This window comes from Danio rerio, chromosome 20, assembly GCF_049306965.1.
Source record: "Danio rerio strain Tuebingen ecotype United States chromosome 20, GRCz12tu, whole genome shotgun sequence".
In the NCBI taxonomy this organism is placed as follows: domain Eukaryota; kingdom Metazoa; phylum Chordata; class Actinopteri; order Cypriniformes; family Danionidae; genus Danio; species Danio rerio.
The window spans coordinates 43,637,340-43,663,376 of NC_133195.1; the positions used below are offsets into that span (position 1 = coordinate 43,637,340).

General features: G+C 32.4%; 3 protein-coding genes across 13 annotated transcripts in view; all 3 read right to left on the reverse strand.

Annotated features, from left to right (window-relative positions):
• smpdl3a (sphingomyelin phosphodiesterase acid like 3A) overlaps positions 1-18,644 on the reverse strand; it is a 41,456-nt gene extending 22,812 nt beyond the window's left edge. For 2 of the 11 annotated variants that reach the window (XR_012395484.1, XM_068215437.2), the window contains exons 1-8: positions 18,410-18,644; positions 16,269-16,482; positions 15,844-15,988; positions 13,945-14,041; positions 11,601-11,764; positions 11,227-11,407; positions 9,575-9,699; positions 7,406-7,542 (exon numbers count right to left, since the gene is read on the reverse strand). Coding sequence is in view for 9 of the 11 variants with exons in the window: in XM_068215437.2 (XP_068071538.1) it covers positions 7,406-7,542; positions 9,575-9,699; positions 11,227-11,407; positions 11,601-11,764; positions 13,945-14,041; positions 15,844-15,988; positions 16,269-16,482; positions 18,410-18,509 (1,163 nt within the window). In the remaining 2 variants the exon portion in view is untranslated. 11 annotated transcript variants of the gene reach the window in all.
• Positions 18,645-20,391: 1,747 nt separating this feature from the next.
• fabp7b (fatty acid binding protein 7, brain, b) lies at positions 20,392-21,860 on the reverse strand. Its single transcript, NM_214807.1, is given in 4 exon segments — positions 20,392-20,645; positions 20,740-20,841; positions 20,947-21,119; positions 21,728-21,860. Coding segments are annotated over 4 exon segments (399 nt in total). The 5' UTR covers positions 21,801-21,860; the 3' UTR covers positions 20,392-20,594.
• A 1,160-nt stretch (positions 21,861-23,020) lies between these two features.
• pkib (protein kinase (cAMP-dependent, catalytic) inhibitor beta) overlaps positions 23,021-26,037 on the reverse strand; it is an 81,798-nt gene continuing 78,781 nt past the window's right edge. The window contains exon 3 of the mRNA NM_001122945.2: positions 23,021-24,125. Within this exon, the coding sequence (NP_001116417.1) occupies positions 24,040-24,125 (86 nt within the window). The 3' untranslated portion in view covers positions 23,021-24,039. The remainder of the gene's footprint in view (positions 24,126-26,037) is intronic.

The following is a 26,037-nucleotide window of genomic DNA, read 5'->3' on the forward strand; positions in this document are numbered from 1 at the left end:
CATTAAATTCAATTTAACACAAAATTTAAAACCAAAAATAAATGAAATTATAAAATAAAATTACAATAAATTATTTTTCAATAAAATCAATTAAATTAATTAAATTGAAAAAAAATAAATAAATAAAAAGTATGCAAATTCATAAAACGAATTTTAAAAAAATTATATACTGTATATATATATATATATATATATATATTATAAATAAAGATTTTTAATGGCTTACATAACTACGCTGCATAAAAGCAAGTCCTTCATAACAGTTTCGGTCCTAAACTCAATCAACTGCTTTGTACCGTAATCCTAAACGCTCATGCAGTTGCTGCCTCGACTCATCAAATTAAGCAGCATATTCAGTAAATTCCAGTGCCCTGCAGTCTGCATGCTTACACAACCAGTGCTGCTAATCCACAGCTTAAACAGTACAGTGGGTTAAACAGACCCATCAAAGACTGAAGCCGGCGTAATGAGGCCCTGTAATCAGTGGAGAGTCTCTAGCATTGACCTGCCCTGTTACAGCTCTTTAGCTTTTAAAGTAGACACGGGACTGCCAGACCAGCTGAATATATGTGACAGTAATAACTAGGTAATCGGCCAGTGAGTAATCGGTTATGACTAGAGCCTCATATTTGGACAGCAAGAGACACTCGATAGGGAAAACAGATCTGGAGGAACTTGTGCATTTGAGTCACGAACTGGTGAATTTTGATTGATCTGATCTGAGTTTTGAAGTTTAAATCTTTAGATAATAATTTAAGAGTCATTCTGCAAAATATCTCTTTTTAGTTGAGTTAAACATTTGACTCTGCTAATAGACATTTTAAAAACATAACACTGACTTAACAATAGAATAAATATATATAAAATGTAAATAAAAATAATTATATAATAATTATATATACAGTGCTCAGGCCATGTTAGTACACTCCTCACAAATCTCTCTTTTATATGAATATTTTCTAAGAAATACTTTATAATATTATATTTGTGCATATGCATTAGATTAGTCAGTACTGAAACCATATCTGGAGCTTATCTAACAAAATAACTTACTATAATGGGCCAAAAACTAGTACACCCAAATTTATGTTATAAAAAAAATAAATAAATAAAATCAAGAGAATTAAAATTTTGCAGTTTAATTATTATTATTATTATTTTATTATTATTATTTTTTTATGTGTTATCTTTCTAGTTATAAAGATGTTTGGTAACATGGCAAAGTTTTTTTTATTAAATAAATCTGTTTAACAAATTTGTTTCAAATGCAGCAAAGTATATAACTTATTCACTGAGAAATGGACAACTGTATATCCAGTGTATATACAGTAAATATATACAGTTGAAGCCAGAATCACTAGCCCTCTTTTTTATTTTTTAAATATTTTCCAAATGATGTTTAACAGAACAAGGACATTTGCACAGTTTGTCTGATAATATTTTTTTTTCTTCTGGAGAAAGTCTTATTTGTTTTATTTCAGCTAAAATAAAAGCAGTTTTTATTAAAAAAAAAAAAAAAAAACATTAAAAGGTCAAAATGAATAGCCCCTTGAAGCTATATTTTTTTCTATAGTTTACAGAACAAATATTCGTTATACAATAACTTGCCTAATTACCCTAACCTGCCTAGTTAACCTAGTTCAGCCTTTAAATGTCACTTTAAGCTGTATAGAAGTGTCTTAATAAATATAGTCAAATATTATTTACTGTCATCATGGCAAAGATATATATTACTCAATTTTATACACGAGTTATTAAAACTATTGTTTATAAATGTGTATAAAAATCTTCTCTGTTAAACAGAAATAGGGGGAAAAATAAACAAGGGGGCTATTAATTCTGACTTCAACTGTATATACATATACCATTTTTTTTTACATATACCAACCATATTTTTCCATTATAAATAAAATAAAACTCTTTATAAAGTGTGCCAATGTCAATATTATAAAATTGTGGTTCCCAAAAATATATTGAACATATACAAAAACAAAGCACAAGGCAAACAGAAACCAAAAAAAATAAATAAAAATAAAAAATTAATGACATATTCTTCAGACAGTGTACAAATATCATTATCAAAATATTTGTTATTATTATACTTTTCACACTCAAAAGATACCTAACCTAAATAAAAAAAAACATTAAGGTAACACTTTACAACAAGGTTCAATGAATTAACCTTAATGTTAATGTACACTATCTACTAACATTAACAAAACAATAAAAATGCATTTTATTCATTCCTGTTAATGTTAGTTAATGAAAATAAAGTTAGTTAGTTAGTTAGTTAGTTAGTTAGTTAGTTAGTTAGTTAGTTAGTTAGTTAGTTAGTTAGTTAGTTAGTTAGTTAGTTAGTTAGTTAGTTAGTTAATAATTTTTGAATTTACTGTTGATTATCAGATGCAGAGCAAAAACTGGTGGCCTCAGGTCTTAGAATATAGTAAACACAGTAAAGTGTTTTAATGCACACACACTATAATCTGCTGTTTTACTCTCCATTTAAAAGCCATAAACTTTATTGCACAGGCCTATCTACAGGGTTAAAGCGGTAAACTGATGATCAACAGTAAAAATGACAAATTTTAGCTTTTCCCAACATGGAAAGTCACCATCAATCAATAATGCATGATTATAGTGTCATGGGTTTGCAATCCAAAAATGCCGCTATAATAGAAGTCAATAGAAAAGAAACAGCTACAAACATAATGAAAAGGTAGTACATTTGAAAAGTACACGGCTTTACAATGCATTAGTAAAAGCTGAACTATGATAAATGCTGTATAAGTAATGTTCATTTTTAGTTCATGTTAGTAAATATATGAACTAACTAAACATTAAAGTGTGGCACAAATGAAATGTGTCAACCTCATGACATTTGTGTTCTGAAAACTAAAACATGAGTCCAGTACTCTCTGTACCAGAACAGCTTCTCCACAAAGGTCCAAGAAAGGAGACAAAGCTCTCAGAGATTTATGCTGCTGTCAAACCACTGCCCACCTCAGTACAGCCCAGTGGCCCACGCTTCAAAACACCCCATCACTCCTTTAGCGGAGGGCAAATATTGACCCGTACCGTTACAGATGAATCTCAGATTGGCAGAGCACTGATGAATGCTGATTACAGCATCTCAGAAACTCAAGAGTTTCAGCGGCGCCTGCTTCATCTCCGACTCAACTTTTTGACTCCTCAATCCATTACAAAAACCAAAGAGTCGAATCAGTATGGCTCAGCAAGGGGCCAGAGAAAGTATAGGCGGGGCCTCTGGACATGGGGTACGGTACAAAACCACTGTAAAGTTAGTTTGACATTCATTAGACATTCGGTTTCAAACCAATTAAATTCTTTGCTCCTGCTATAGTTTGAGCCAAGAACATTGTCAGATTGATATAAATATGTGCCCTTTATGTTGCACAAGGCTTAATGTCTCAATTAAAAAAAATTTATAAACTATTCGAATTAATTAAACAATTAAATCATATGTAATTATACAATAAAACTAAAACCAAAATGTTTATAAAAACATCCTGGTTAGTGCACAAGACTTTTTGGAATTAGCACTTTATTTATTTTATAATATAATAATTTTTAAATAACTTTTAATGTAAATATGGTAAAAGTCGATTAAAGTCTGACACAATTTGACAAAACATTCAAATCAACTTTAAAATCTTTCTAAATATTATTCTTTATGATGCACAAGCTTTGTTTTTACAATTATGCCTTTGTTGATTTTATATACAGTAGTGATTCCCTATTTTATTAGGTCGAATACACTGTAAACAGGTAAATGAATTAAACTCTGACACCATTTGTGACAAAATATTTAAATCAACTCTAAATTTGTCAAAATATTACTCTCTATGATGCAAAAGCTGTTTTTTATAGTTAAGCCTTTGATGATAAAGAGTAATGAATTCATATTTTTAAAGGTTGAATACACTGTAAACACTTAAATGAGTTAAGCTGAAATAATTTGAGATAAATAATTCAAAACTTAAAATTTGTCTAAATATATTTCTCTATGATGCACAAGCTTTGTTTTTAGTTATGCCTTTGTTGATTTTATATAGCATACTGAATCCATATTGTTAGCATATCGGATACACTGTAAACACTTAAATGAATTAAACGCTGACATCTTTTGAGATAAAAGGTTGTGGGTTCAATCATAAGTCCAGCTTTCCAACCATTAGACTATGACAAATTTGATCTTTTTGACAAATGGAAAAGAAAAAGTGCTTTATTTGCAAATGTTTTATGCAATATTCCAGTTATGCACAAAAGTTTAGCATATTTGGATGAAAATATAGCTGATATCAAGTGTTATGTAAGTTACATTGGGTAAAACAAGATTCAGTGCACTTAAAGAATTTTGCATTTGAAACAAACCTTAAATTGGCTGACTGAGATGCACCACAAGTTCCTGTTGATTCTTTGATGTCAGAAAGAAGCACAAAAAACAAGAACTAGTCTACATTCAGGTCACATAGACCAAAGACCCAATTAAATGTATTTAAAAAGTTAAAAAAAAAGTAAAAGTATTTTTCCCCTAGTGATCGTTTATGCCAGCATTAAACAAACAAACAAAAGATTTAATATAGTTTATAAAGTCGTATTTGAACAACAGATACAATAAAGCATCAAATGCATTAAAATCAATTTAAAACTCATTTATAAACGGTTTGTTTATAACAAAACATATAATATGATAACATATCTAAACCCTCATGGTTCCACAAAAGTAAACAAAAAAGAGAAAACTAAGTGCTTTAATTAAATAAATAAAAAAATCTATTTAAATTTTTAGCAGCACAAAAACAAGTTAAATTGCATGTTGAGCTCATTTAAAAGTCCATAGAAAATTATACATAATGATTTCTCGCAACTACAAAATAAGCAAAGTATAAAATAAATTCATATTTCTTTTTAAAATGTCTTATAAAGTGCATTAACACGTTTTCATGAGTAAATTTTTATAAACACTCAAGAATCATGTACTGTTTCACGCTTTAAGAGGGTGTTCATAAGAGGGAGTTCATCTTTATAATCATGATTTTATGCATGCGTATACAAACGGTCATTAAGCGTTATTTGATCAGTTATGTCATTTTAAATGCCATGGTGACATTATTTAAAATGTCATGACAACTTGACATTACCATGCATAACTTGTCATAAATCTGTCATCAACATGATTGTCAGAAGGCTACAATGATTGGGTCATTATTATTTTTCTGACCACTTTTATCATTTAAAATTTTCAATAAATGTGTTAATACTCTATCAAATAACTTCATTTCAGCGTTAATAATATTTTATGACATTTAAAGGTCCCATGAAATTAATTTTTTTTTTTTTATTGATGTTAGTATTAGTGTTGTTCATTTTTAAGATATGTTTATTAGCTAGTGTGCTCCTAAACAGTGACAAAATTTGCATTTAAAAGAAATTAAACTAATATAAAGCTTGTAATTTGTCACTTCCGCCTAAATGGATCAACGGTTTTATTCACGTCAACTCATACAGTTTCACATCACTATGATGTCTATCAGATGTTGGATTTTGGATGCCATATCTGACAAATAAATGCCAGTATTTGACGTCAATATGAAGTTGGTTTAAGATGTTGGCTCGACATTGGATTTTGGTTACTTTCTAACACACCCTAAAATCAACCAATTATCAATGTCATTTGACGTCGATATTGAACATCAAAATACCGTTGTTCTTAGACGCTGACTAGACATTTAGTTTTGGTCACCTGACAAAATGACCTAAATCTAACCTAATATTAACTTATGATGTTGTGTGCCTGCTGGGCAATATAACTAAACGCACTACAGAATGTTATGTTTACACACATCCACAAACTACATGTAAACGCATCAGCTTTTTAAAGCGTTTTACTCACTACTCGAGTATTTTTGAAAGGGCTACTTTTTACTCATACTTTGAGTAATATTGACAACAGATACTTTTACTCTACATTTGCACTACATTTTTAGGCAAGTAATGGTACTTTACTTACGTATGATTTTTCAGTACTCTTTCCACCACTGCTCAAAGGTGACATCCTAAATAAAAATGAATTTATTAAAATGAACTAATTAAAATGACAAAACTGAGTGAATGACACTTGAGTCTATGGCTGTTTCTCAATACCAAGTACACAAAGTTTGAACTTCCAGCCTTGGAAGTTCAGACTTTCCAATTTCAGACTTGGAAGAGCGAACTACAGAAGACGTGAGGACACAAGTCAGGTACTTCTTCAAATGGAACGGCAGTGTACTTTATAACTTCACTTACCTCACCATGGATTCATCTGTTCACTTTACATTAATTAATTACGTCATGGCAGTTGAGTCTATGTCAGTTGAGATTATAAAGGTTTCATGACAGTCTTATGAACACCCAAGTAAAGAAGTGTTGCTCAACAATGTTCCTGGAGGACCACCAGCTTTGCACATTTTCCATAGCTGCGTCCCAAATGGCACACTAAACCTTATGCACTCATGCATTATGTACTTATGTACTTACACACTCAACAGGATAGTATATGTATGTAGTGTCGTCCCAAATGGCACACTAATGTTTTTTTACTAAGCGGAAATTCAAACCGTTTCCCTGATGACGTTTGACGGTTGCCAAATCAGTGAAATAAACGACCGAATTATCAAATAATACCTAACGTGAGTATTGCCGCATTCACCATCGGGAGGCGCAATAATCACTCTCATAGGAGAATTTTGCTTTCACCATCTAAAATAAATAAAGTTATCCAACATGTGCATCCGATAGCTCCACCCCTTCCGCTACGTAAGCAAACCTGCGGTCGTTGAGTGCATGAATGAGTGCATCATCCAGATAATTAAAGTGCATTTATTATTTTTAGAGTTTTCAGTGTGAACACACTACTACTATTTATACTACAAAATGGCGTAGAATAGTGCATAAGTATGCGATTTGGGACGCAGCTCATGTCTCCTCAAGCAAACACACCTGATTCAGATCATCAGCTCATTAGCAGAGACTGAAAGACCTGTAATGGGAGTGTCGGACAAAGGAGACATCCAAAACATGCAGTGTTGGTGGTCCTCCAGGAACATGAAGAAGAGTGTTACCAATTAATCTTTAAATATAAAATGTTCCCTGATTAGAGTTGATCAAGTTGCTTCAAAAATGATTTCCAAAAATGTTTCAAATCAAGTTTTTCAGAATTGAATCATCAGCTCAATCCTTCTGTCTTTTGTCAATACACTGCGAGTAGCTCTCTCTATCCAAATAGTGTACAGCACAAACTTGAACTGTCTTGCAGTCGCCCTCACATCTTGCACTTATGTTGTAGCTAACCATAAAATTGCTAAAATACTTGTCAAAAGCCTTGCTTTGTGGCTTTTCAAACCTAAGTGCGAGTTCCTGCAAGCTGCCTGGCTGAATGTCATCGATACCAAACGCCTCAGTCATTATGTATTCCAGCTTCCACCCGGACCTTTGCTCCAGGTTTGCTTCAGTGAGATTTAGATAGAACTGCCAAATATCCTTTGGAGGAAGAAGAAAAAAAGAAAGAGAGAGAGTGGTGATAAGAAGAGATGCGATGGAAGAGCCAACACACTTTGAGCTAACACCTTGATTAAAACACAGCATGTAATTAGACCTGACAGCATCATTAATCATTCAGAAACAGGAGTCGCTCTAGCAAGAGAAACTAAGACCTTACACACAAAAGACACTTTCTCATTTATTTGAATTAAGCCAAACATTTAGAGCCATGCTGTTCATAATGTCAGAATTAAAACATGCCATTTTTAGACATTGTGGTAATCAGGATTTTGGTGGGATTTTGAAAAGTCTACAATTAATAAAATGTGTAAGTTGTTGTATTACAGATTGTTTTTTTTATATGTGATGAAGCAAAACTATTCAATTCATTTTAATTCATTAATTTTCCTTCAGCTTAGTTCCGGATTTATCCGGGGTCGCCACAGCGGAATGAACCACCAACTATTCCGGTAAGTTTTACGCAGCGGATGTCCTTTCAGCTCAACCTAGTACTGGGAAACACCCTACATACTCACATTTACTCACGCACACATACACTACAGCCATTTTAGCTCATCCAGTTCAGCTAAACTGCATATCTTTGGACTGTGGTGAAAACCAGAGTACCTGGAGAAAACCCACGCCAACATGGGGAGAACATGCAAAGTCCACACAGAAATGCCAACTGGCCCAGCCGGGACTCGAACCAGCGACCTTCTTTCTGTGAGGTGACCGTGCCACCGTGCCATCCATTAATTCAACTCAATTCAAGTTTATTTGTAAAGCAGCTTTACAGAAGGTTCACATTATTACATTACTTGTATAATAATCACAACTAATAGCTTTTAACAGTTTAAGGTGTTTTATAAAAACACAGTTAACCTGCAGTTATATAATATATAGGTGATGTCTATGTGTACATGTTCAATGAAGTGCATTGCTAAAATAAACTACAATACTAGTAAACATAATTAAATTATGATCTACTGAATTTCTATTGAGGAAATGCTCATGACAAATTATGATACATTAAAATTGCTACATTAGAAAAATTAAAATTGTGAACCAATTAAACTGAAAACTGTTTCACTTTATTGTTTGTAGCGGTGCAAAAAAAAAAAACCAAAAAAAATACAGGTTTAATTAATTAAATATTCTCTAAAAAATTATTGCAAGGTTTTTATAGCCCATGCAAATGCAGTACAGAATGAATGCATTAGACATTAAAAAACATCTGGATTTCAAAGTGCGTCAAAATGACTAGTTTTTACAAGTAAATCCCACTAAAATAGTCATAATTTAGTAATAAAATAAGTCAAAATTATTAGCCCTCCAGTGATTTTCTTTTTCAAATATTTTCTTCAAGGAATTTTTCACAGTTTTTCCTATAATATTTTTCATCTGAAGAAAGTCTTATAATTTGTTTTATTTCGGCTGGAATAAAAGCAGTTTTTAATTTGTTTTAAACCATTTTAGGGTCAATATTATTACCCCCCTTAAGCAATATTTTTTTTTTTTAACAAACAACTGTTATACAGTGACTTGCCTAATTAACTTATCTGACCAAGCCTTTAAATAGCACTTTAGGCTGAATAGTCTCTTGAAAAATATCAAGTCAAAAGTTATTTACTGTCATCATGGTAAAAATAAAAGAAATTATTAAAACTAACGTATTCATAAATGTGTTGAAAAGATCTTCTCTCCGTTAAACACAAATTGGGGAAAACATATATAGTGGGGCTAATAATTCTGACTCAACTGTACCTTTTCAAATATGTAAGCCTTCAAAAGACTTTAATTCACTCAATTTACTGTGTTCTAGGGCACTGATATGTGTCTTTCACTAGTCCAAATATTATCTGCTGTATTACGACAGCAAATGAGACCAATATTGTGATATATAGTAGGTCTTCAATTTCACTCATAGTGATCTTTAAAAAAAAGTCTGATGAAACCTGTCGAAACACTGTTAATAATTCTTAGCATGTTCTACAGAAAGTACATAAATCAGTAATAGTTTGCAGACACCTACCAGCAAAGTATAACTGTCAGGTTGGTAGAGATATGCACGCACACCAGGGTTGTTTGAAAATGGCTCTATTTGACTTTTGATGGGTGTAACAGCAGGAGTGACAAATATGGAGTTCACAGGTTTACCTTAAAGAAAATTAGAAATGGTGAAAAATTCTGTAAACAAGGTGTAAAGTTCTGTCATCACTTACTCCCCATGCACTTGTTTAAAGTGTTTGAGTTCTGTATTCTATCACAAAATTATATTTTGAAGAAGAATTTTGGAAACCAGGAGACACCGACTTATATGGCATTCCACAGACTTCCATTAATGACAGTGATTACCAGTTTCTAACATTCTTCTAAATATATTCTTTTGTTTTCATCAGAAGAAAGAATCTTAAAGGTTTAGAAGCACTTGAGGATGAATAAATAGTACACGCAGACTAAATGAATGTGAAAGTGTCACAATGGTGAAGTATTGTGTACAATTTTAAAGCTAGTTCTTTGTAGTTCTCATCAAAAAGCAATTCTAATAAAATTACCAAATATCATTTTAATAAGCATTTTAGCTGTTATTATTTAAAGGTTAAAAACAAAATGTAAAAAAATCATTGCTCTCTTTTTGGAATAATTGCTCTTTGTAATCTGGTGTTTAAATGTGACATTCAGAGCTAGTTAATGCCGAGTATAACTTGTTTTTCATTCATTTATTTTATTTTCGGCTTAGTCCCTTTATTAATCAAGGGTCGCCACAGCTGAATGAACCACCAACTTATCCAGCATATGTTTTACGCCCTTCCAGCTGTAACCCATCACTGAGAAACACACATACACTCTCATTCACACACATTCACTACGGACAATTTAGCTTACCCAATTCCCCTATAGCGCATATCTATGGACTTGTGAGGGAAACTGAAGCACCCGGAGGAAACCCAGGTCAACACGGGGAGAACATGCAAACTCCACAAAGAAATGCCAACTGACCCAGCCAAGGATTGAACCAGCGACCTTCTTTCTGTGAGGTGACAGCGCTACCCACTGTGCCACCGTACTTTTTTTTTTACTTTTGAATACAAAAAAAATGTATGAATTTTGTTAGAATTTTATTATTATTTTATGCACTAATATTTTAAAGAAATACAAACCCTTCATTAATATTTTTATACGTTTATACAATTGTATTTTTATACAAACCCTTCATTAATATTTTTTTAATACTTCATTAATACTTCATTCATATTTTTATTTTATATATATATATATATATACACACATACACACACACACATATATATATATACAGTGGATATTTTGCAGCAACTGTATAAAATGCAGGGTTCCACACAATTTATTCATGTTGTCTCAACTTAAACACCCAAAAGTTTTAACAAATGTATGTGGATTGAACTTAAAAACATTAAGTTGTCCCAATGAAATCTCAAGAATTGTGTTGTTTCAGTTAATTTTAATTGAGAGGTTTGAACAAGTTAAAAAAAATATTTTTTGGAGTGCAGTAAGTAAATATTCAATTCAACCAACCAAAAACAACTGCAAAAAATTTTTCTGTGTTAGTTATTTGTTTTTTCAATGCCCTTAACAGTGACTCACACACCCTAAACCAAAAATTCTATTGAATTTTCATTAATGCACTGAAGTGAATTACATTACCTTGCTGATCCAAAAGAACCATTATACTGTCCCGATGAGTGTGCCCATAAAACTGACCCTCCACCACCTCACTGTAGTTGCGAAATATTTTGACCAGTTGTTCATTGTAGTTTTCTCGCATGGCTGTCGTATTTTTAGCAAAGGGTAGGTAACCGATGGGGACGTGCGCGATCACATAGACCTTCAAGAAAAGCATGACAGGGAAATTAATCCCAGCAGTCACTCACACAATGCTGATGTCACTTACATGCACACATCATCACTATGTGACTATTCATTTACAAGCTTATAATAAAATGGCCCCGTATGATCAGTGCAGAGGACTCTTACTGAAATGAAAGTGCATTGTTAAAGCAGGCAGGATATATATTTACCTTCTCCATGCTTTGTCTTGACAGCTCAAGTGTTTCCTGCAGCCACTGGAACTGCCCTGCAGGGTCGCTCATATTTACAGTCACTTCATTAGGACTGTAGTACAGGTTTGTGTTGAGACTCAGCAGACGCAGACCAGGTTTGATAACAAGAGAGTAAAAGCCTCCTTCAAACACAGAAGTGACAAACAAAGGGCATTAGCTTAATGTATTTTTAATAAAAGGTTTCTGTTTGGTGCAATCAATTAATTAAATCAATCAAAGTGATGAAAACAGAACCTAGATGAACAGAGATTTGGCATCATCATGGAGTTTGCATCATAATATTAAATGTGAAATAATAAATGCATAAATAACTCAATAATAATAATGTAAGTTTACAATAAAGAGGTGTGAAAAAGTGTTTGCCCCCTAGAGATATCTTACTTTTTTGCATGTTTGTCAAACTTAACTGTTTCAGATTATCAAACTCTATATTAATCAAAGACAAAACAAGTAAACAGTTTTCAAATTGAGGTTTTTATTATTAACGGAAAACAAAATCCAAAACTATATAGCCCTGTGTGAAAAAAGCATTTACCTCCTCTGTTACTTAAAACATAACTTTGGTTCAACTGAGTTCAATTAATCTAGCCACATCCAGGCCTGATTACTGCCACACCAGTTCGCAATCAAGAAATCACTTAAATAGGACCTGTTTGACAAAGTGAGGAAGACCAAAAGATCCTCAAAAGCTAGACATCATGCTGAGATCCAAAGAAATTCAAAAACAAATGAGAAAAAAATAAAATATAAATGTTATATAACCATTGCTAATATATGCTTTTGGACTGCAGGCAATTACAATGAGAGCCCTTTTCCAAAACATGAAACAATGGAGAATCTTCCCAGAGTTGCTGACCAACCAAAAATTACTCCAAGAGCGCATCTACTACGCACCCAAGAAGTCATCCAAAAGACCCCAAATTCAAAAAAGCATCAAACAACATCCAAAGAACTGTAGGCCTCACTTGCATCAATTAAAGTGAGTGTTCATGACTCCACCATAAAAAGAGACTAAGAAAAATTGGTAAAGTTTAAAGATGAAAACCACAGCCAAGCAAAAAAAACATAAAGGCTTGTCTCAGTTTTGCCAGAAAACATCTTGATGATCCCCAAGACTTTTGGGAAAATACTCTGTGGACTAATGAGACAAAAGTTTAACTTTTTAGAAGGTGTGTATGCGTGCATGTCCCATTATGGCATAAAAGTGACACCGCATTTCAGAAAAAGAACATCGTAACCTATATTATTTCAAATTAAGTTTGAAGATCTGAAACATTAAAGTGTGACAAACATATAAAAAGAAATCAATAAAGGGGCAAACACTTATTCACGCCACTGTAATACTAGCTGTATAAAATTTGCTAACCTAATAATACTTCATTTCCCAGAGATGGGTTGCAGCTGGAAAGGCATTCGCTGCATAAAACATGTGCTGGTACGTTGGCGGTTTAGGTGGCGACCCCAGATTAATAAAGAGACTAAGCCGAAAAGAAAATGAATGAATGAATAATACTTCAAATTGATATTAAATACAATGCCAAAACGTCAGTATATGCCAACAAACAAACAATGAATGACTTAATGAATGTATTTGATTAATTAATTAATTAATTTTACACACATATACACTCACCAGCCACTTTATTATGGAACACCTAACTAGTACCAGGTTTCACCTTCAGAACTCCCTTAATCCTCTGTGGCAAGGCATTTGTGCCCACAGAACTGCCACTCACTGGATATTTTCTCTTTTTCCAACCACTTTCTGTAAACCCTTGAGAGGGCTGTGCGTGAAAATTCCAGTAGATAAGCAGTTTCTGAAATACTCAGAAAAGCCCGTCTGACACCAACAACCATGCCATGTTCATAGCTACTTAAATCACCTTTTTTCTTCATTCTGAAGCTTTGACCTGCAGGTTTGACCTGCAGCAGATCGTCTTGACCATGTCTACGTGCCTAAATGCATTGAGATGCTTCTTTGTGATTGGCTGATTAGATATTTGGACAGGTGTACCTAATAAAGTGGCCGGTGTGTGTGTGTGTGTGTGTGTGTGTGTGTAAATATAGACACATATGAACACATGAAAAGTTAACTAAACCTGAAACATAACCCTACCCCAAAAGTTACTTCAAAATTAGCAACCGAATGCGAACCGAAGAGGTTATCCACTTACATTTCCTTGCACAGTAACCATGGTTAAAACTCTGTATTGACCAATCAGCATCTGTTGCTTCAAATCAATCAAGTTATTTATGTTTACATATGTACTGTAGGCAGTATGTCTTCCTTATCAAGGATTACCTTTTTGCAAAGTAGCCACAGCTGCTGGGTTCAACCATGGGGACCAGAGTTTGGCAACAGCATCATAAATCGCATTCTCAGATGTTGGAAACTGATCCTAAAAAAATTTAAAGCACGATAAAGATGAGATCACAACATAAATATTAGGAATTTTCAGAACAGCAATATACAATGACCAAATAGCAAATTGAGACGTAAACAGGAAGACATGCTGTTTCTTCTTCTGCATGTCATAATGCAAAACACTCACTATTGACCTTAAACCTTAAGCAAATTTTTATAACTCTTATTTTCTTATTTCATGTGCTATGGTTTTAGATACTATACTTTCAAAATCATTCTCTATAAATCCACTGATTTTTTATTTTTAATTTTACAAAATTCTGAGCAGAAATACAGTAGCAAAAAAAAAAATAGATTCTGTCTGGCTCTGGAAATAACAAATAAATCAATGCTATCGATGTTGACTATGTCATGTGACAATGTTTGAAAAGTTATTCATTGCCTAACTGTTTTTGTGCATTAACTTGTTTTTAATATAAAAACAAAATACAAGTAAGCTTTTAATGTTCAAATATTGATTAGAGCTGTCAAGTGTTAATGGCATCCAAGATAAAAGTTTGCATTTTCATATATGCATAAATACACACAAACGTACTGTACATAAAATGCAAAAATATACAAAAGAAATAGATTTACATATAAATGTATATATAATTTGTATATTTATATAATTGTTTGGAAAAACAACTGAACAAATCATCATAGAATAGGTATAGTAAGTTGATCTCTCTATTTTGTCTTTTGTTGTGCTGTATTTATACCACAGTAATCTGGTAGTGTTTGCTTTGCTTTGGCTTTTTTTTGGGTAAATAATGTAATAATCCCAATTGCAACAGAAAAATACTGGGAAAACTCTGAAGACTGATGGCATTTCATGCCGTTCAGCTTTATAATCTTAAAATGTGAGCAAAATGTGAGCACTTCAGACATTACTCTAGAGAAACATTCAAACACTAGCTCTAAAGTGACATTGGTGAAGAAGCAACAGTTTCTGCTGTTCTAAAGGTCAGCTGCAGATGTGAATAAACAGCGGAAGAAAGTAGTTCCTCGTACAAAAATATTTTTGAGGCTCTCCGTGTTTGATTTTTTTTTTTAATACATTTTTATGCATATATACTGTTGTATAAACGCAACATTACACTCATAGCAGAGCGATATGACTGTATATCAGCACTGCTGGGGCACTAAGACATTCGGCCTGCTGCCTCGAGCCAACACCTGCTTTGCCGATATACAGCCATATCGCACTGCTACTCGTGCTACTGCTACTATACTGCTATCTATCTATCTATCTATCTATCTATCTATCTATCTATCTATCTATCTATCTATCTATCTATCTATCTATCTATCTATCTATCTATCTATCTATCTATCTATCTATCTATCTATCTATCTATCTATCCATCCATCCATCCATCCATCCATCCATCCATCCATCCATCCATCCATCCATCCATCCATCCATCCATCCATCTATCTATCCATCCATCCATCCATCCATCCATCCATATATATATATATATATATATATATATATAAACAAACAAACATTTTATACAATATAGTAATTTATAAACAATAATATAAACTGTACGTTTGTAATTACAAACTTTTATTTTGGGTGCGATTATTGTCCATTATTTGTCATTTCACAACACTAATATTACAATAAGCTACTAATATAACTAACTAACTAACTTATACTAAACATTTTCATATACAAGTGGTGTACAAACACTCCATTTAAACGACCAAAAACACCCTCCCCTTATCTCACCCCAGAACTATTGAATTCCTAGTAAAGTACTCCAGTTGTCCTTGGATCTGAAATACCTGTGGCCAGTAGTCGTGGTTGCCCAGGGCAGGATAAACAGGAATCTGTGGGAAGAACTGCTGTATGGTGCGGGTCATATTAGCAATCACATTGATCACTACATCAGTGGACAGCTCTTCTTTAGGGACGTGGGGAGGGCTGTCCCTGCAACAGTTCAAGAAAAGTATAGTATTGTTATGCCATGAAACAAATTGAAAATAATAATACATTTTATTTATAATGCTCATTTGTAAAACCTAAAGCACGAGAGAATGAGAGAAAATCAAACATGCACTAAAATACAAGGACTCAACATAGACAAAAATTAAAAATAAACACATTAGAATGATCAACAATCTAAACACGCATTTTTATTAATACCAATAGCAATCATTTTAAAGATCACACAGAACTGATGCAAGTCAAACTCAAGATTGCTTCATACCCGGTCCATATAATGAACTCAGGCTGCAGGTCCACTTGCTTCATGTAACTGAACGCTGAGAGAATAAGCTGGTATGGAGAATCACAGAGGAAATCTCCAAACACTCCCGGGTCCAATGCAGGAACACCCTTGGAGGAAAAACACACTTTGGTATGGTCTTCTGTCACATGGTAGGTCGGATCCAAGTGCAGGTCTGAGATATGCCAGAATTTAGCTGGAATTTACAATAATTATGTTAGAAGCTACATCAAAAATATGTCAAATCTCTTCCTTTAAATATTGCCTGAACACTAAAATCAGTTTTAATGACTGGCATGTAGTCTTGATTTCCTCAGGCAAAAAAAAAAAAAACTTTTGTCTTTGTGTTTTGACCCAAATAATCTTTTAACTGTTTATTTATGTATAGTTGAAGAGCTGATTAATGCAGAAACATGTTTTTCAACACATTTTAAACATGATCGCTTTAATAAATAATTTCTAATAACTGATTTATTTTTATTCGCTATAATGACCACAGAGCATTATTTTATATATATATATATATATATATATATATATATATATATATATATATATATATATATATATATATATATTTTTTTTTTTTTTTTTTTTTTTTGTTATTTTGCAAGATACTAATATTTAGCTTAAATTGCAATTTAAAGGCTTAACTAGGTTAATGGAATAACTAGATTGGCAAGTTAGGTTATTATTAAAGTTATTGGAAAACAGTGGTTTGTTTTATTATAATACAATATTATAATATATTATTTAAAAAATTATAATTTCTTACAGTGGATAATACTATATTTTTTCAATTAATAAGATAAATGTAATAACATTTTCTCCAAAAAAATAAATAAATAAAAAATTATAGGAAATAAAGTGAAAAAAAATTCTCGTTTATTAAATAGTACTTTCACATGAGGGCTAATAATTTGCCTTTAACTTTATTTGTTGTATTTTATTACTTTTCAAACATTCTTTAAATAAAAGGAGTTTTTGAAAATCACAAGATGTTTGTAGAGTAAAATAACATCCTATATGTCAAAACATCAAGATAAATTTCTCTATTGAGGACCCTTTAAAGACCAGGCTAATTCAATACCTCAGTTAAATATTAAATTACATTTAATCTTTCTGTAAACTACAGATAATCTTATTTGGCTTCACTAGAACCATTTCAGTATAATTGCACACTTGGCTTTATATGCACCGCTTAATGTAATTTAAGTTTATCTTTCAGACCGATTTCTCTGACTGTCAATACAGTTTATTAAATTTGAGTAAATTACTTCCAATGACAGTTCTTTTTTACATTATACTAAACACTTTATTGATCTTTACATTATTTATATGAAATACTCTAAAGTTATACAGTAATGTACACTGAAACTAATTTTTGTAAGTATTTTAAAGTTTGAGGCTTTGGAACTCTTATACTAGTTCATAAAACATAAAGAAGTATTTGATATTTAACAACAACAACAAAACCAGTTACCAGTTTGTGACCAGTTACCTCTTAATAGATCTTAATAAAATATGCTAGTTAACTTGAACTTGAACTTTTTTTTTTGTTAAATATCAAATACTTCTTTACGTTTTTATGAACTAATAGTATAAGAGTTCAAAAGCCTCAAAATTTTAAATATGTAAGAATCTGCGGCCATTTATGACAGTAATAAGAAGGTATTTAATAAAGAACAAACTTCTGCATAAAACCAGCTTCAGGGGGAGATGATACACCCGAAACAGCTGAAACAAACTAAACCTGGAGTCCTGGACAACAATAGGCTCATTAAGACGAATTACAGTAGATATGCAAGAATACGGCTATTTATGAAAGAAACAAGAAAGTACATTATGTCACAGAACAAACATCACCATAAAACCAGCTTCAGAAGGAGATGATGCACCTGAAACAAACTAAACCTGGACAACAATTGGCTCAACAATTGACAACAATTAGACGAATTACTGCTAATATTTAATCATCTACGGTTATTTACGACAGAAACTGGAAGGTATACTATATCAAGAACAATATAGTATATAAAGAACAAACTTCAGCATAAAACCAGGTTCAGGAGGAGACATAACGTAAACCCCTGAAACAGCTGATGAGGTTCTGAAACACTTACATGCGGTCTGCAGGTGTTTGAATACATTACTAACTGGCGCAGAAGAAACCTGCAAGTTAAAAACATGACAAAACAAAAATAACAGAACGAATAAAGCCATTCCTGAACGTTTAAGTTGGGTACTGTTATAAACTCTTGTTGTGTAAACCAAAACAGGAAAAACAGCGGATCTCACGTGACTGCTGGTTTGCGCAACCTTCTGCGGTCACGCGCACTGATTGGAAATTACAAATCTAAAGCCTGTCATAATCATAGACGTTTAATAGAAATCTTTCTAATTTTATTAATAAGTAATAAAAAGATTTTTAACAATAGAAACAATTAATAATTGAGTTTTTTTAAATAGAACATTTTTTATGATACATCTACTGTATGATATCATTCACACACCTTAAACCTTAGTTTGGTTTTTCTATGTAGTTTAGTTTAGTGAAATGTCGATTTTCAATGTTACAGATATATTTAACATATTTTTAGAAGTGCATTAAGTGCAACACAACATTTTATCATATTATTGATTTATTGTGAATTATTCCTGGAGATGTTGCAGCCCTAAAATAATTTTTCCATTGCTAAAATGGGTAAGTACATGTTTTAATGTTGAGCAAGCATCAATTGGTATTTTGAGAAGTAGAAGCAGGAGAGGCATCAAATGCCATAGTACAAAATCTTCATCATGGGAGGAATGGCACCAAAGCAAGACCATCTTTTGAAGCAACTGCAGCTGCTGGACAGTCTCTATACAGCACACAACTCTATATTCTGCTCCATCAACACATGATTTTTTGCACGCACATTTATAACTGTACTTTGTTCCGTTTCTTCATTATTTTTGATTCTTGTTTTATTTCAATAAAAGTGTCTGGAATTTAAAATGGAATAAAACTAAAGCACTTAAGTATTTTTTAAACTGTATGTTATTTATTTACACAGTCATAATTATAAAATTAATAGTAGCAATAACACCAGAATGGATAAAATAACATTTAATCAAAATAACCCAATGCATTGGGTTACAGTTTTGTTTTGTTTTTTTGTTTGTTTTTTTGTCTTGTACTCAGATACCTCACTCAATGCAGTGATGTTTAACTTTACTGTAGTTTTCAAATGGCTGTGCAAACAGTATATAGTGCTGTCTTGAGCATTTTCAGGAAGTGTCACCAAAATCTGACTTTATTGCAATGGAAAAAGTGAACAGAGTAAGCTGTCATTATGAAAACATGACTAAGCCATTTGACTATCTTGTTCATAAACACTGGACTTTTCATTTTGATGATACTGACACTTTGATTGACATGAATACTTGCTTTTGAGGAATGAGCTCTCCATTTTGAGCAAGTGACACGCTTTTACAAGTTATCAACTAGGTTTTGCAGTTTTTACTAATTGTTTTGAGAAATGAATTAACTGCAAATGTAATTAGCAGTTAGCAATGTAATTGTTAACAAACAAACATTACAGGAAATGCACCATAGTGACTGAGAAAAACTGTAAAATAATCCATAGTTGGGAAGGTGCTATAATAACCTATAATTAGGTTATATGTTGGGGTATATTTAACCCAACTATTTTTATAGAGTAGGTTAATTGGAAAACCGAATCGTATTTAAAGGTATACAGTTGAAGACAAAATTATTAGCCCTCCTTTAAATTCTTTTCCTTTTTAAATATTAAAAATAAAAAAAATAAGGGGGGGCTAATAATTCTGATTTCAACTGTATGTGTCTAGATAGATAGATAGATAGATAGATAGATAGATAGATAGATAGATAGATAGATAGATAGATAGATAGATAGATAGATAGATAGATAGATAGATAGATAGATAGATAGATAGATAGATAGATAGATAGATAGATAGATAGATAGATAGATAGATAGATCTTAAGTGTAAAAAGGGATTATCCAGCATCAAAACGATTAAAGTTTAAACAGGGCTCAATTTCGATCCATGAATGAACACTCAAGTCATAATTTCTTTTGGTTCTTTATTATACAAACTAGCAGACTATATGTAGCTATTGTACAAATAAAAATAATAATAATTAAAAAACAAAAATATTTAAAGTCCATTCTTTCAATGAGTTGGATGAATAAAGTTCAAGGTTTTGCTTTCAGAGCACATCATGACTGTCTGTTTCTGGCCAGAAAGAAGAACAGCGACACCTGATAGTATTCCCAAAGCCTATGCTTTTTCATAGGTGCGAAGAGCCTCCACGTCCCCAAAGGTGAGTTTCTAAATCGAAGTTGAAATCAGAAAGATATTAAATGCAGTACAGCTCTACAAGGACGCTTGAAGAATCTTTTGAAAATACAATTAAGACTCTCACCATCACCATCTTCCCGTCCTTGATCTCTCGGATAAAAGTGGTCTCTTTCCCATCCCACTTTTGCACATGGACGAGCTGGTTTCCTTTGAGCAGCACAGTGGACTGATAAAAAATAATAATAACAACCAATTTTGTATTCATCTTCGTCTCGAAAGGGAATGCAGTGTAAAATAGGTATGTTATGAAGTTGTTCTTTTCCAAGCCTACTTTGCAGTGTCGGTCATCAGCAGTGGTTTCCTCAAACTCTTCACCCAGTGTGAATGAGATCTCGGTGTTCTTGAAGGTACTCTGTGTTTTTATGACCACCTTTTCTCCCTCCTTCGAGATGACGAGCGTCGGTTTGGTCACATTTCCAACTTGTCTTGTTGCAAACCCAATACCTTACAAACAATATAACATCCATTTATATATGTCGGTTTTTATAATACACTTAAGCATGAATACGAATAAAAATTTTAGAAATAATTAACTGTTAATACAATTTGTATATGATGTCTAGGCTAAATATCCTTAAACGTTTTAAAATAAGTTCATTTAAAAATTGATTATAAATGAATTATTGGTCACACTTTACAATAAGGTTTCATTAGTTTAAGTTATTTAACGTATTTATTTAATTAATATATTTATGTAATGTACTAAAATAACTAATTATGAACAATATTTATTAAGCATTTATTAATGATAATGCAACATTATTACATTATGGATCTGTTAAAATGTATCGTGAGTTAACATAAACAAACAATGATCAAGTGTAATAAGCTTAACATGAACTGATACTGTAATAAATGTGTTGCTCATTGTTTGTTAGTAAATAGACTAATAATAACTATAACCTTATTGTAAAGTGTTACCGACTAACTACATATTATTTACACCCTATTGTGAACATCATTAACGTTAATAATATTTAACAAATACTGTAAAACACTGTAAGTGTTTTCTGAATAATTTGAATTCTGCATGATATTATGGTAAAACTTACCTAGGGATTTCATATACTCATCAAAGTTGTCACTGCTGACCAGCTTCCACGTGCCACAAAAAGCATCCACCATTTTCTGAATCAAAACTGTGATAAACAAACTTAATGTACAATGCCTTGTAAAAATGTAGCTGCATTTTCGCTTTGCGAATAGTCTTAAATAGTTTGTCTAAGGAGTGGGAGGGACCAGCGTTCCAATTGGCTGTCAGTCCAAGAAACATTTGAAGAAATTTTTTATTGTGTGTGTGTTGCAGGGGGAGGGGGGATGGGGACACTGATATTTATGCTCTAATTTATGCAATATAAATAAATCCAAATGCTTTGATTATCTCCACACTGTAAAACATTATTGCTGAACTAAAATGATTAAGTCATCTGAACTTACAATCAAACTAAGTAAAAATATTACATAGTATATAAGGATATACGCTCTAAAAAATTGCTTTATTTTTTAAGCTGAATCAAATTAGTCAAGACAAGAAACACTACGGACAATTTAGCTTACCCAATTCATCTATAGCGCATGCCTTTGCACTGTGGGGGAACCTGGAGAAAACCCACACGAACACAGGGAGAACATGCAAACTCCTTACAGAAGTGTGAGACTTTGTCACAGACTTTGTCATTTTTTTTTTACAATGCAATAAAAGTACATACAGTTGAAGTTGAAGAATTATGATTGAATTATTAGCCCCCTGTTTATTTTTTACGTCAATTTTTGTTGAACGGAAAACTTTTCTAAATATAACAGTTTTAATAACTCATTTCTAAAAACTGATTTATTTTGTCTTTGCCATGATGACAGTACATAATATTTAACTAGATATTTTTCGTTATTGTATAACGATGGTTTGTTTTGGAGACTATCGAAGAAAAAAAAAATAGCTTAAAAGGGCTAATAATTTTGACCTTAAGATGTTTTTAAAAAAACTAAAAATGCTTTCATTTTAGCCGAAGTAAATAAAAAAAAAATAAGACTTTCTCCAGAAGAAAAAAATATTATCAGACATACTATGAAAATTGCCTTGCTCTTTTAAACATCATTTGAGAAATATTGAAAAAAGTAAACAAAATGGGGGGCTAATAATTCCGACTTCAACTGTCAATTATTAATAAATACAGCTAACTTATTTAGCTTTTTTGTAATAATATTATTATGGTTTTTTATACTATTAAAAATCAACTGGAACAGTTTTGTGGCTTTAAATGTTAAAAAAGGTACCCCTGGTGTCCTCTGCTGGTTACATAAATCATCACCACCTCCAAAAAAAAAAAAAAAATTAAGGCTACAAATACTAAGCACAGATTTATTGTAATTATTAAACACAGCATGACTGTTTTTTATATGTTGCTTATAACAGACTTAATGACACAAGATTCATGGCCTTGTAAAAAAAATATACAATTAAATTAAATGCATTTCTCTGATAAAAGCAAGATGAAAAAAAAGAGGAATGAAAGAGGAACACGTCTCCACAATCATATTTTTCCACTGCCACCAACAACAGCAAAGAAATATCTGAGACTAGCACTTAAAAACCATGTCCGAATGACCACAAGATGTTTTGCGGCGATACATCCGACAACTAACAATCCAATTTCAGCTCACACAGGGCAACACTGACAGCGTTTACGCACACAACAAAAGGCTTTTTAAACATACTAGCAAATATAATGTACAATTCTGTATATTTACAAGAAGAAAATATCATATTTCATGTAGTTCAGCACTGTTATTCTTTTCCTCTAGAACGTTAACAATGCATATCTTTACAATACAAAACACAGAGGATGTAGTGTTGTTGTACAAGGACAGACGGATTTATCGTAAGATTAAAAAAACGCCACCAAATGGAATGTATTTACTGTTTTTGTTTGTTGTTTTTTTGTGCAAAAAGAGATCTTTTTTTTCGCCACTACATGTCAACATTCAGAGAAAATGCAAAAGGGGGCAGTCCTAAAAACAAATGAAATGAATGTTCTTTTAAAATGGGAAAGCAGGTCACATCTGTTTTCATAAAACACACAAAACAGCTGGGTTGTTTGGAAAATCATGAGTCTGGTGAGTCTTTGGAAAGAAGTTGTAGAGGTACAAAATGAAATGAACAATCGTTGCTATTTGGGGGAAAAAAACGCAACTTCGGGTGGATTCCTGTTATGGGAATGAGCTGTTTTTCCCGCTGGGCCATGTCTGAATGCCAATCCTCAGTGGTCTTGATGTTGCATAGCACAGACTGTAACAGTTGTTTGGTCAATGGGACAAGAATAGAGGCAGATCGTGAGGTCAGATCGCGTCGGGACATGCTGTCGACTTATGAACCCTCTGTCTTTGCCCCCTCTGTGGATTCTTTGGGTGGGTCGGTTGAGGATGAGCTCTCTCCACCCTGTTCACCATCATCTGCACACAAACAAACACTATTAAAGGCATAGTTCACCCAAAAGGGTAAATTCTATCAATGTTTACTCATCCTACTTGCTTCAGATTCAAAAGATATTTTGGAAAATGTAACCTGTAACCATTGACTTCTATAGTATTTGATTTTCGTACTATGGAAGTCAACTTACTCAAGTTAGTCATTCATTCATTCATTCATTCATTCATTTTCTTTTTGGCTTAGTCCCTTTATTAATCTGGGGTTGCCACAGAGGAATGAACCGCTAACTTATCCAGCATATAATTTACGCAGCGGATATCCTTCCAGCTGCAACCCATCACTGGGAAACACCCATACACACTCATACTATGGCTAATTTCGCCTACCCAATCCACCTACAGCACTACAGTTTTTGAAGCACCTGGAGGAAACCCACACCAACATGGAAAGAACATGCAAACTTCACACAGAAATGGCAACTGGCTCAGATGAGGCTTGAACCAGCGACCTTCTTGCTGTGAGGCGATGGTGCTACCCACTGCGCCACAGCACAGCCTCAAGTTAGTCAGCTTTCTTCAAAATTTCTTCTTTTGTGTTTAACAGAAGACAGAAACTCATAAAGGTTTGAATTTTAGAATATTGAATTTGATGTTCTGAATTTCCCCATTCTGAAATTTTAAAATTGTATTTTTACAAACTGGATATCAGCAGTGAATTTTGAACACAAAATAATCAGTTTGAAAATACGTCTATAAAAAATCAGCCTTGAAAAAATTTCTTTAATATTCAATTTCAGATATTAAAAATTCATGAAATTCAAATAAAGAAATTCAATTTTTAAATGAAGAAATTCAAATTAAAAACTATTTATCAGCATTTAAAAATTCAGATTTATTTAATTACAATTTGAATGAACACAATTAAAATTCAGATTGTTTTGGCATATCATTAGCTCCATAGAGCATCCGGAGGAAACCCATGCAAACATGGAGAGAACATGCAAACTCCTCATAGAAATGCTAACTGGCATATATATATATATATGTGTGTGTGTGTGTGTGTGTGTGTGTGTGTGTGTGTGTGTGTGTGTGTGTGTGTGTGTGTGTGTTATTCAGAGTATTTAAAATATGAGAACAACAATAACCCATTTTGCTTTGTCAGTTGGTCAAATGACATGGAAAAACCAATGTCCTATGCGACTGCTATCATCAAAGATGTTAGCTGCTAAACATGTTACATTTTTAATGCACATCATTTGGCTTTAGCATATGTGAGCAATACAGCACCAATTCTGCACAAATCATTTTAAAAGAAAAGCGTTACAATGTTTTGTTCTCTGCACCCAATATGGTGCGTCAAAGACAAATAGAAACATCCCTTTTCCAATATGAAAACTCTATAAATGCATAAAATATCAACTAAAGTAGATTCACTTTCTATTATTAACTGTATCTTTTGTCTAGCCAACATCAAACTATATTTAAATGTAGAAAATATTATTTAAAATAGTTTAAAAATTTCAATAATTTAAAAATAGAATAATTTAAAAAGTAATAACATCAAATTCTTAACATTCTTTCCATTTTACTGATGTTATTATTATTATTTGTATGTATGTAATAATTAATTCATATTTTTTTCCTCTTCCACAAAGTCCTTAGCAGTTCCAGATACCATTTTAAATATAAATCACTGGTACGTTAAATATATGATTCTTTTATTAGGAATTTGTGATCTTTTTGGTGCTTGATAGCTTTAATCACCTTCCAGTTTCATTATAATTTAGAGGATGACCTCACTACCTCACCCTATGAAATGAAAAAAATCTAAAGTTCATTTTCAATCATAATGATCACCACTAGAGGGCAGAAAAAGTCGTTCATTATTTAAACAGGACCCAAATTCAGCATGCTTCCCATAGCAAAAAAATGACAC